The sequence below is a fragment of the Eleginops maclovinus genome, chromosome 18 (genome assembly GCF_036324505.1).
Source record: "Eleginops maclovinus isolate JMC-PN-2008 ecotype Puerto Natales chromosome 18, JC_Emac_rtc_rv5, whole genome shotgun sequence".
NCBI lineage: Eukaryota > Metazoa > Chordata > Actinopteri > Perciformes > Eleginopidae > Eleginops > Eleginops maclovinus.
This window is the reverse complement of record NC_086366.1, coordinates 16,795,800-16,807,144: the sequence shown is the minus strand read 5'-3', so window position 1 is coordinate 16,807,144 and position 11,345 is coordinate 16,795,800. Positions and strand designations below refer to the sequence as shown.

At 38.6% G+C, this 11,345-nt stretch overlaps 2 protein-coding genes across 2 annotated transcripts; both read right to left on the bottom strand.

Annotated features, from left to right (window-relative positions):
* Positions 1–148: 148 nt before the first annotated feature.
* On the bottom strand, positions 149–4,403 carry srsf1a (serine and arginine rich splicing factor 1a). The gene is made up of 4 exons (XM_063906773.1): positions 3,938–4,403; positions 3,292–3,470; positions 1,884–2,056; positions 149–1,705 (listed from the first exon to the last, which is right to left on the bottom strand). Exons 1-4 carry the CDS (start codon positions 4,123–4,125, stop codon positions 1,508–1,510), a joined length of 738 nt encoding a protein of 245 aa, XP_063762843.1. The 5' UTR covers positions 4,126–4,403; the 3' UTR covers positions 149–1,507.
* A 2,902-nt stretch (positions 4,404–7,305) lies between these two features.
* On the bottom strand, positions 7,306–10,609 carry aldoca (aldolase C, fructose-bisphosphate, a). Its single transcript, XM_063906771.1, has 9 exons — positions 10,536–10,609; positions 9,675–9,827; positions 9,309–9,520; positions 9,001–9,055; positions 8,747–8,907; positions 8,589–8,672; positions 8,285–8,459; positions 7,997–8,196; positions 7,306–7,893 (listed from the first exon to the last, which is right to left on the bottom strand). The coding sequence occupies exons 2-9, from the start codon at positions 9,784–9,786 to the stop codon at positions 7,798–7,800; spliced, it is 1,095 nt and encodes a 364-aa protein (XP_063762841.1). The 5' UTR covers positions 9,787–9,827; positions 10,536–10,609; the 3' UTR covers positions 7,306–7,797.
* Positions 10,610–11,345: the final 736 nt, after the last annotated feature.

The following is an 11,345-nucleotide window of genomic DNA, read 5'->3' as shown; positions in this document are numbered from 1 at the left end:
TTAAATAGATTTTTGTGGTTAGAAACTAGTTAGATGCTTTGTACCGGGCTAATTTACCTATGTGAAGAAAATAGCATTTAACTAATTTAGTCAGGTCACATGAATTCATATTTGAGTTCTTGATACAAATAAAAACAGACTAAAAGGGTCCTTGTTTAAAATTGTTTTATTGAAAATGCTAAGAGAAAAAGCAAGATTAAGCAGAAATAAAACATACAAACTACTCCCACACAAACCCCCACCCAACCTCCCAAATTTTTATTTCTTTCATACCAGGCATCTACGACTCCATCCTTTGATCCAACTTCCTGGTCCTCAGTTTCGTTTTCTTGTAAAATAAAGCCATTACCACTGAAAAACTTAAAATAGGCATTGGGGGGCCTAATAAAAAAAAAGTTGCTCTGGGACTCCTCTTATTTAGTTCTGAAATAAAACTCATTTGAATCCTGGAAAAACTGATCCCGTTCCGAGCATCCATCCTTGCCTATCCCTTTCCTAATCGATCCACTCATCCAGCTCCAAGGATTGGGATCCACTGAGTCACTCCTCCAATCAAAACCTTGAAATACCAGGAAGAAAATCAGAGGGAGACTGTTAGAATAAAATGTCAAGAATTTTGGGCCTAATTTTTTCATTTTAGAGCAATCATGTCAATCAAGAAAAAAATGCCAGAGCACAGAAACTATCAGTCCCTGAAATAAAAAACATTTTTACCAATAAGGACATTCAAAGTTAAAAGCTTTTGCAACAAAGAAGTGATCAGAATTTCTTACATTTGACAGCAAAGATGTTACACTTACATCACAACACATGATCTAGTACTGCTTATTCTGTCGCAAGCCAGAGTAGCATGTTTAAAATTTTTATATGACAAAGTACAGCACATATGGCTCTGGTAAATATGACATGCATGATATGGTAACCTATCAAAACGTTCAATTTATGGAATATGAAGCGTACCATTGCCTCGACCTGATTGCTCCTCAATTAGATGTCCTATCCTGACCATACAAATGAAATGTGCTCCACAATGGTTTTATTCCAAATCACTTTAATCCTTCTCTTCAGAGTCTAAAGGAAGACACAAGGGTAAAATACAGTTAAGCATTGGGCTCGAAAAAGCCCACCCCACAAATCCAAATGAGAGAAGCTGTTGTTTAAAAAAAATAAACAAAACTCAATTTGAAATACTTACAAAAACATTGAGTGCAGCTTATAACAACTCAATATTTTTGAAGTTCACCACAGCACAATTCCTATTTTTTCAAAATATTGAACAGACAAAAAGACGAGTGAGAAAGAGAGAGAAAACAAAAGGACAAAGCCACTGGAGAAGGTGGGAGAAAGGGTGAAACAGGAGAAGGGGGGTAAATCTACATACTGAGAACAAACATTGGGACATGGAACGCAGAAATTAAAAATCAATTGCTGATTTCTGGGGAAACTCAGAGGAGATAAAAACAAGAAGGTGTACATCAAAAGAGCAAAACATTGGTGGTAGAAAAGTTTAAGAACGGGAGCGAGAGCGGCTGTGTCGAGGCGAGTAGCGTGGTGATCCTCTGCCACGGCCCCGGGAATTGCTTCTGCTGCGGCTGGGGCTGCGACTCCTGCTCCTGCTCCGACTGCCACGGCTGCGGGAGCGTGATCTTCCGTAACTTGGGCTGCGGGGACCGTCTAATTTCACACGAATGTAAGCAGTCTCTCCCTGGCAGACACAAGAGAACTTGACATTGAAAAGGCAACATTCCTTCCTATGGTGGAAATACCATGGATAGAAATGAGGGCCAGGCGTACTTCAAACTTAAAACATTTCCTCACAAGTACTCACCTGGACACAGCAAAGAAATATTATCCATGACAGTTGATCAAATCAGTACACATACCTCATGTGAGCGGAATTTGGTGTTGTCCAGCTTTCGAACAGCATAGGTCATGTCTTCTTTTCGCACAAACTCTACAACACCGGTTCCATCTCTGAAAACATCGGCGTAGCACACGTCGCCTGCTTCACGCATGTGGTCCTTCAGGTCCTGCCAGCTGCCGCTCTGGGGGAGTCCTAAAACATTTAACCACAGCTTTGTTAGCATACTATACAGCTTTAGACAGTTATTTGTGAGAACGTCAACTTATGTTAGAACTACAGAACTTTTTTTTTCTGGAAACAGATGTTGCAGGATTGAGTGTTGCAGGAGCATTTCAATTCATTCGAATGTAGAGACCAACTGTAGCTGAAAGAAAAAATGTTAAAAAAATGCAGGTGGATACGTTTAGTTTTAAGATATAATTTGATTTGTTGTACATGTTTTTATAATTGGTGATTTGAACTTTCAGATTATTTTATTTGGCTTTTGGACTGAAAACAACACATTTCAAAAAATAATTATCATGGAATTGAGGAAACTAGGATGAACACCAGCAATTGAGTTTTACAGACAAAATATAAAAAGGTAAAGACACATTTACATGTAAATAATATATACATAAATTAAATAAATACCAATTTAACTACTACCACAGGTAGTAATCTATTGCTTTACACTTGCGCCCCTGCATTAACTCCCGGCAATATTTCCAATGGTACATCAAGATGAATATATATGATTGTTCAGATTAAAATGTTAAATATAACTGGACTTTTTGTATTTGTCTGTGGAGGATAAAATACTGTGACCAAATTGTTCACCCATAAACATTACATTACATTTGGCTGACGCTTTTATCCAAAGCGACAAGTGCAAACAACAAGTGCAAAAACAAAGAGAATCAAACTCCGAACAAAAAGGAAAGTGTAGCTATATTCACTTCAAGCTAGTCATACCATTGTAAGTGCTGGTGAATTTGTTACAAGGCCTAAGCTAACTCTATACATAAATAGTTTTAAAGTTATGTGTTGGTGTGTAGCATAAACTGCTGTGCACATATACTGTTAAGAGGTTACTGATGTGGGTGCGGAGTGATATGCAGTGTGTCTAGAGGCATGCAGCATTACTAAGGCTGGATGTCAATAAAGTCATCTCATCTGAAGTTAGAGCACAGTCTACCTATACTTCCTTAACAGTTACCCAACTTATACGGTTATTACAGAATGCATGATCCAAATGTTCTTTTAAAGTTTTAAACGTAGGACACAACTCACAAACTCAAGCTTAACTTTTTAGCAAAGTTCAGTTATGATACAATCCCTTAAAACTGCACCCTCTACTAAAAAAAGGTGCACATCAGAATGATGCATTCACTAAGCAGCCAATGGATATGATTATGTAATAGAAATGTATATGAGTTAGTACTTACCCGACACAATGACCCTGTACTCAGAGCGTCTTGATGGAGGTCCGTATCTGCCTCTGGGAGCTCCACCGATCCCACCAAACGCTCCTCTTGAGCCCCTGCCGCTCCGAGGGAACTCCACACGCAGCCTGTAGCCGTCATAATCATAACCATCACGCCCATAAACTGCATCATCAGCGTCCCTGTTAACAAGAAGTACAATTTAAACATTAACACGTGGAGGGTGGGCAGAGGAAATGCACTGACAGCCCGGGTCAACCATGCGATCGGCTGGCTTGATCTGGTTTAACTTTGCTAGTCCACCTTGCAGACATGCACACAACTACAGCAATTCATCCTTAATTAGTGCATACATGTTATTCATCACAACACAATGCAATGAACATTAATCAACTTGCCTAACGTTATTTGTGCACTGGTATAACAATTAGCAAAAAAACAACGTAAAGTGTCTGTTAACAAGCACGACTTCGTTTAAGGAGCATCAGCTGCACCTCTTAGAGACACGTTCAAAACAAAATCGGAAAGCACAGCCCACACTTCGTTTGCATAACAATGTACAGTAGGTCCATGGAGTAGCCCGACCCCGTGGTAGCACACGGTTAGCCACACAATGGGCTTACCTCTGGACTAGCCTCTGGCTTCTTACCTGGGGTCTTCAAATTCAATAAAGGCGAAAGGCGGCCCCCCTCTCCGGTTCTTCAGGTCGATATCTCGAATTGTCCCATATTTGTAGAACACGTCTTCCACGTCCTTTGTTCGAATATCAGGAGGGAGATTTCCCACATAAATCCGACAGTCGTTGTTCCCGGCTGGGCCTCGTACTACACCCGACATGCTAACAGATAGCTCGCTAGTTAGGCTAACGTTTGGCTATCAGAATGTCTTTGACGGTCGGCGGAGCCACACCGCGATTAGACTCCGAGCGCTTCAAATCGTGTTGCAGAGTGCAGAAGACAATCAAATGCACGCCGCTGGGCGCTTCAAGCTGCAGGTTATTTGGTGGGGAGATAATGCTTTCGTCGAGGCGCCAACTACTCCTGGTTTTTTCTCCGGGAACCGTGCTCATTTACGGAGCATTCATGAATACCGGAAACTGTGTACTGTGCAGCCATAATGGACGCATCCGCATTACGAAATAGTCCGCGAAATGACCACGGTTGCGTGATGATAATCATTCATTTTTTCAGTAGTAACGTAAAATAATGTAATAATTGTATAAGTATAGTGCACTGTGCACAATGCACAATTATAAAGGTTGTGGTAAATGTACCAAAAGCTAATCTTTCTGATATCATGAAAAAGTGTTTTGGGAAAAAGGTTTAACACATCATATCAATGTTCATGTTGGGGAAACTGGTTATAAAAGCCCAGGTAAAGCAGAATACATATTAAGAAAACACTTGTTACGTCAATGTGTCAATTTAATTTATGCTACCAAGATTCAATTAAGTGCTATCTTGATTCCAGGCAAAATATATAGGAACAATTATAAATACCATTCCCGAATTGGAGGACATTTCCTGTCCCACCTGTAAAATTATAAATAATCAATGCCCAAAATGCTAAAACATGCACTTGTTTCTGTTAAATATACTTGTACTTAGACAAAATGTAAAATCAGTTGTAGAAAAAGTGGTTTCAAAATATTATTCACAATATCAAATAGCTCTAAAAACCCTCTAAAATGGAGTTTTTCTCTTGTCCCTACTTCTTGGTGACCAACATGCATGTCTAATTTACCATTTGAAATAGGCTATTATATAGGCAATTTTCATAGCAGTTTGTTAAATCATAAACCTATTTTAAATAATAGTAATTTTAAACTGAATGTGTGTCCCTAACATGCACGCAACAACCCTACCCAAACCAATTAACCTTGGCAGAGGAAGTTAAAAAAAACTGCAGTTACATGACACAGAGGAAATAACATTATCAAGCCATGTGCTACTGCCATGGGTAGACCAAAGCTCAGTCCTCTCTTTTATTTTTCATATTTATTGTATTCTTTCAGTCTGTAACAAGTGTGACACTCTTACCCACTCAACCCTGTTACTCCTATCATCACAATAACACACATTAAATTCAAAGTTACCTTTCTTTAGGTAAATAACTAAATGTGTCCTTGGCTTAAAAGTAGCATTACATTCTGAAGCTAGCATGAATTCCTAAATGATAAAGCTAAAATAAGCATTGATTTGCAACCCTGTTACTATAATTCCATCAATCAATAGGAAATGACAGAAACAGGGTTGTGCAATAGTAGTACAATTTATCATTTTGATATATAATTCAGCATAATCTACATGTTTTACAATTTTCCCAGATTACGAATTCCTATTTTTGTTTACTTAAAGTTGATTGCTGTTGATTTTAAAATTCTAGCCCCCATTGAGTGCTGTTGAAAAGCAACAAATAAAATATCTAATAGAAAGTGTACCATTGATGCCAGAGTTGGTCAAATCATTTTTTGTGATGCTTTGCTACCTGTTTTTATAAAATACATAACAAAACAATTGAAAATAAAGGATTCATTTTTTTAAAGTTTTGATTTCAAAATGTCCTCCAATTCTGGAATGACCAAAGTACCTTTTTTGACCTGGCTCAGGAAAGCCTAGACACTGTTTTTTTATTTTTATTATTCAATCTACTGATCTGTGAATAATGTTTCAAGCAGGAATAATTGGTGAGAAATGCACTGTATTTTCTTTGAAATGTGTGCTTACAAGTTAAGGTAAGAAAATATCTGCTGGCATAGGCAAATGAAAAAGATAAATAAATAATGATCAACAGAGCAAAGGCTTAAAGTACACAGTAATAGAGAAAACTGGCTTTTTTTAGGGAGTATTTTTGGAAATGTAAGGGACTGAATTATCCGGTGTATTGTCTCTGGATTCTTCACACCTCTACTGATCTGCTTGGGATGAAGTGGTTGTGCCAGAGAGAGGGAGGGGCACTCCTACTTTGGGAGACAAACAGGAGGTGGCGAGGTCAGGTTAATGTTGATCAGTGTATGCTCTGTCTTTAACACTATGTAATAAATACCTGTGATTTAAGAAGAAGAAGAAGTAAACTGAATTTAATTCATGAAAGATTATATTTACGTGTGTATCTCTGGTCTCAACAAAGCAATATGATGAAACTGGTGGTGCAGGTTGCTGGGAAAGACATGTGGAACAAAAGGTTTCTGGTCCAATCTTCAGGTGGAGGTGGAAGTGCAGATTCAGTTTGAAAACTGTAGATGGAGCTTCAGGCTGCAGGTTTCTGAAACCTATTGTTTTCTGTAGGATGCTGGCAGTGGCTGTTGGTTGGAGTTGGGGCAGCAGCCAGCTGCTGTATGGAGGCATATTTTGACTTTTAACGTGGCTGTAACAGGCCAATGATGGAGCTGGAATCTGAAGATGAATTAAAAAGCTGAATTTTCACAATATAAAACAGTCATATTATGCTCTCTATTTCCTCCTTTGGCTTTTTTTTGGTCTTTTAAGTCCTTGAGCTATCTTTTTACCCCTTGGCAAAATACACTTTAACATTCGATAGACACTCATTAATGTGTGAAGAGAGATGGGGCGCACTACACTCTTTATTAACATAAATAACAACACAATATGGAAATAAAACGATTGAAAGCACTTGATATTGCAACATTACTATAGAGACCAGTTGTTGTCGTAATAAAGAATAGAAAATAATAATGTAATCTGTATACATACAGATAGTAGGAACTTTACGTCCAAACGGAAACAGATTTTTATGAAAAATATTTGACTTCCAAAAGACGTCTGGATGTTTGGGATGTTATTATAACATTTTATGATTGCTTTTGGTTTGATCTACAACTGTGATAATCTACAACTGAATGAATCCTATCTCTCTGAAGGAGATGACTGAATAAGTTTAACTGTTGATGGTAAATACAATACCTAAATGTCTTTAGTTTTTTTCTTGTACAGGAAACATGTGATTTGGATGCTGCTATAATAAAACAAAAGGTCCACCCCACACAAAACTGTTTTATTGTTTGAATTCTTTAATATCTATCCAACATTTAGAGAAAACTATTCAGAATAACTACACACACACAATCACATTTTATTTTAAGTTACATGAAGTGAAGATTGTGAATGTTATATCGACTGCAGAGGCATATTATTTTTAAGTTAATTGTGGTGTAATATATTTCTGAGCATGGTCACTAACAACACTAAAGTACACAGACTCTTTATTCTTCAGCCATAATGCCACATTTCTAAATGCCTTTTCAAGCAGTGAGAGCACAATGTAAAGAGGTAAAGCTAGCACTCATTATTCAATACATGCACTAGGAACCCAAGGTTGCGTTATGATTGTCATCATTTGTCAAGGCAAGATAACACACTGCCCCTTGTTTACATGTAACATCATCATGAGTGTCCACTTTTGTAACCAACCCTTTTATCTACATTACAATAGTTGTTATGGGAATGAAAGAAAACACAATACTTATAATAACATGGCTACTCAAGCTACTCAGTATGCATGACAGGAACCATAGCTGCGCTGGCCAGCATCACTGTAGTTATTATCACCACCAGTGTACTTCCCCTGACAAGCCAGACTGTTCGCCTGTGGAAAGAAAAGATGCACAAAAAGCAAACCATCAGTAGTTAGCTGTAACGTGAAGGATCAGGATCATGTGTTGTATCTGCAGAAAATAAGGTGGATCTACCTCGGCTTTCTTGATGAACTGCTCAGTGGCAACTTTCTCGTTCTCTTTATGTCCCCTCCAGGCTCTCAGTGCAGACGCCTGCAGTGCTCGGCCGAAAGAGAACGTTAGGATCCAGGGTTTGGCCAGAGGGCAGTTGTTAATGGCATTGAGATGGACAGTAGCCTCTTCTTCACTCTGACCCCCTGAAAGAAAAGCTACACCTGTTGGGAACAAAGGAACATCATTTTACTCTCATTTAATTTTTGCAAACTTCCAACATATAGGTGTAAAATCCTCTGTTTGGCTCACCTGTGACAGCTGGGGGGACAGTGCGACGCAAGGCGGTAACAGTTGCCATTGCAACCTCCTCTGGGCTGTACTTAGTGGGGCAGCTGTGTCCAGAGGTGACCATGTTGGGTTTTAGGAGACTGCCTTCCAGGTATACATGGTGTTCAGACATAGCCTTGTACACTGCAGTCAGGACCTGCAATACACAGATTGATTCCCAAAGACTTAACACACTGGTACTCCCCCTCCTCACTATCTCACTTCTTTCTCCTGTAATAACAACATCCCCCATGCACTTGCAGTATGTTCAGAATAAGGCACCCACCTTCTCAGTGATGTACTGGCTTCGTTTTAGGTCATGATCTCCATCAGGCAAAATCTCCGGCTCAATGATAGGCACAATGCCGTGCTGTTCGAGAATGTACATCTTGTTAAAACAATACAGATGCATTATATATATGATTCATAATATTGGGTACTAACCTGCTGGCAGATACTGGAGTAGCGTGCAAGAACATTTGCATTTTCTGCGATAGCCAGTTTTGATGGATTAGTGTCACTAACTTTAAGTACACAGCGCCACTTTGCAAAGACAGCTCCATCCTTTTTATATTGTGCACAGCGCTCTGACAATCCATCTAGACCTGTGGCAGAAGTGAAGAAAAGATTGATAGTTAATTTTTTAATATAGGTGATGTGAGTGAAATAAGCATTGCACAAAGTTGTTTTTGTCTGACCCTGTGTAGTGGTTTCTCCAAAAGTTCCTGCCATGGGTACGACACCCTTGTCCACCTGATGAAGAAGAATTAGAGAAGTCAAGTGATGTCAAGTTCTCATGAACAACAACAACTACTTAGGGTTGTTTGTAGATGGTAAAAATTGACTTGCGAGATGTTTCCTAAAGTTTACTGTCTGACACAACCCTTACTATCAGTGCAGAATTTATTGCCACAAATGTACAACCTTAATTACAGATGCAATCTTAACACCACAAGGGAGGGTAGGATTTGATGCTCAACATTTAATATTTGATAGTAAACCTTACCTTGATGCCAACCAGGATGCCCCTGTCCTTGATCATTTTCACAAAGGGTATGCCTGCATCAGAGTGCTGGTACAGGGTCTCATGGAAGAAGATGATTCCTCCAATGCAGCCGCTGACACGATCGTCAGCGCTGAAGAGAATCTGCCGGTACTGTCTGCGGTTCTCCTCCGTGTTCTCCACTCCCACCTGAGCCAGCCGCTTAGCAATGCTGCCTGAAATCAATGTATGATGTGCACACGAGATGTTAATATCTACACTATGAATATTTGGGACCTGGTGGCTTTTATTAGTGACAGAACTGTTGTTATACATTAATGGCAAACATGTTAACTTCAGTTTTAGGAACAAAACCAAAGTGCTACAGACCTACAGACTCATCTGCAGCCAGAATTCCCTTCCCTGGAGTAACTATGCGCAGAGCAGTCTCATGTAGCTCCCTCTTCTGCGCCTCGGAGAGCGTTGGGGACTGATGGGTCATCCTGAGTCACTGATTGTCCTGCAGCCTTTGGTAAGGGTAACCTTGAGATTGTTTTATCACACATGAACAATAACAATTAGACAGATATAACCCATCATTGCTGCTTGTTAAGAAATATGTTTTTAGTTGCCACAATTCTTCTGTGTCCCTCAACATATTGGCCCCTATTGGTATTTTCTCATGTTGGTTCTAATGAGTGCTGAGCAACCCACTAAAGAATCAGCTTCTATAGATGCTGTTCACAAAATGTACAGTAAAAATCTGTGTTATCTGTGTTGATAACATAAATACTCGAGTTATAACTTTATCATCCGATAATTGGCCAACATACAAATTAAACCACTCATCATTCACTAAATACCACAAAAAGAACTAAGAAAACATCTTGTTGTTCTTTGCTGATCCATTGAGGTTAAATTCCTGTGTTGTAGTAGCATACAGGCGAAAGAAGTGGAAACTGAGAAACCAAAGTTAAAAAGTTCAATCTTAAAGTTAAAATCAAAAGAAAACCTCAAACTTATTAAGCACGGACTTGTAAGCTTTAACATAATGTTAGTTCAGATACGCTTTCTGTTTATATAATATAACATCGACTTTAAATTCTTTCTCAAGTACATATTGAAGTTACACCAACTTTCTTAAAGCTGCAAGTTAACAGATCATACTTGTTGCAGGTACATTTAGATCACCCATTGAATTCAGTGATACAACCCTACATTTAATAAGAGATGAGCTGTTAAAGTTCATACCTGACAGAAATCAATATGTCCTTTCTTCTGGTGTGATGAACACTGAACGGAGACTCTCAGTCAGCTTAATTTTGTACCCAGCTCAAGTATGTCAAACCTCATAAGCCAACACCCCTGGGCGGCGCTTGTACACCCAACTCTGCCCTACATAAATTTGCAGATTTTTGATGAATCATTATTCCATTTGAAAAAGGACATTATGCTTGTTTGACAGTATGCTGAGATCAATCTTGTGCTTCAAACGTGCAGGGTTGGTGAAAATTGGATGTCTATATCCACAATTAGGTTCACATATAAGTTTGCATACATGCTGATTAGTTTCAACTATGGAAATGTCGTATTGGGAAATAATGTATTCTATCAGCAGCATCCTCTATCCCTAAAGCAACCTAATTTAGCTATGTAACCATATCCTTAGGTGTTCTATTTTTATTTTAATTAGTAAAATTGTGCCCAGAGGAATATTTCAAATCCCAAGATAATTTGGACTTCATCCCTGAATTCACAGGGGGGTTTCAGTCTCAGAGTAATTCAGGCACTCGGCTGTGTTTGTTGTTAAATAAATCATTTTCCAGGTTCCAGTCAATGTAAATTAACATGGTGAAATGTCCTAAATAGACTGAAATAGGTCAGCTAAATCATTTCCATTTTGAAGGTGGAATTACATTTATGTGAGCTTTAAAGTATCATCACTGTGTTTCTAATTTGAATTTATTTTTGAAATATGTCATCTGCATCATTACGGTATGAGCTATGCATCAGGAAATAGCATGATTTTTTGTTGTCTGCTCCTGTTATATTCATTGGGAT

Bases quoted from the DNA above. Each gene is read 5' to 3' on its own strand.
- srsf1a (XM_063906773.1), bottom strand. From the start codon at position 4,125: ATGTCGGGTGTAGTACGAGGCCCAGCCGGGAACAACGACTGTCGGATT. The intron at 2,057-3,291 runs GTAAGTACTAAC...TAAATGTTTTAG, and splicing joins GTACAGGGTCATTGTGTCGG to GACTCCCCCAGAGCGGCAGC. The intron at 1,706-1,883 runs GTATGTGTACTG...TGTGTCTGCCAG, and splicing joins CCAAATTCCGCTCACATGAG to GGAGAGACTGCTTACATTCG.
- aldoca (XM_063906771.1), bottom strand. From the start codon at position 9,786: ATGACCCATCAGTCCCCAACGCTCTCCGAGGCGCAGAAGAGGGAGCTA. The intron at 9,521-9,674 runs GTCTGTAGCACT...CATTGATTTCAG, and splicing joins GGCTGCAGATGAGTCTGTAG to GCAGCATTGCTAAGCGGCTG. The intron at 9,056-9,308 runs GTAAGGTTTACT...CTTCTTCATCAG, and splicing joins GCATCCTGGTTGGCATCAAG to GTGGACAAGGGTGTCGTACC.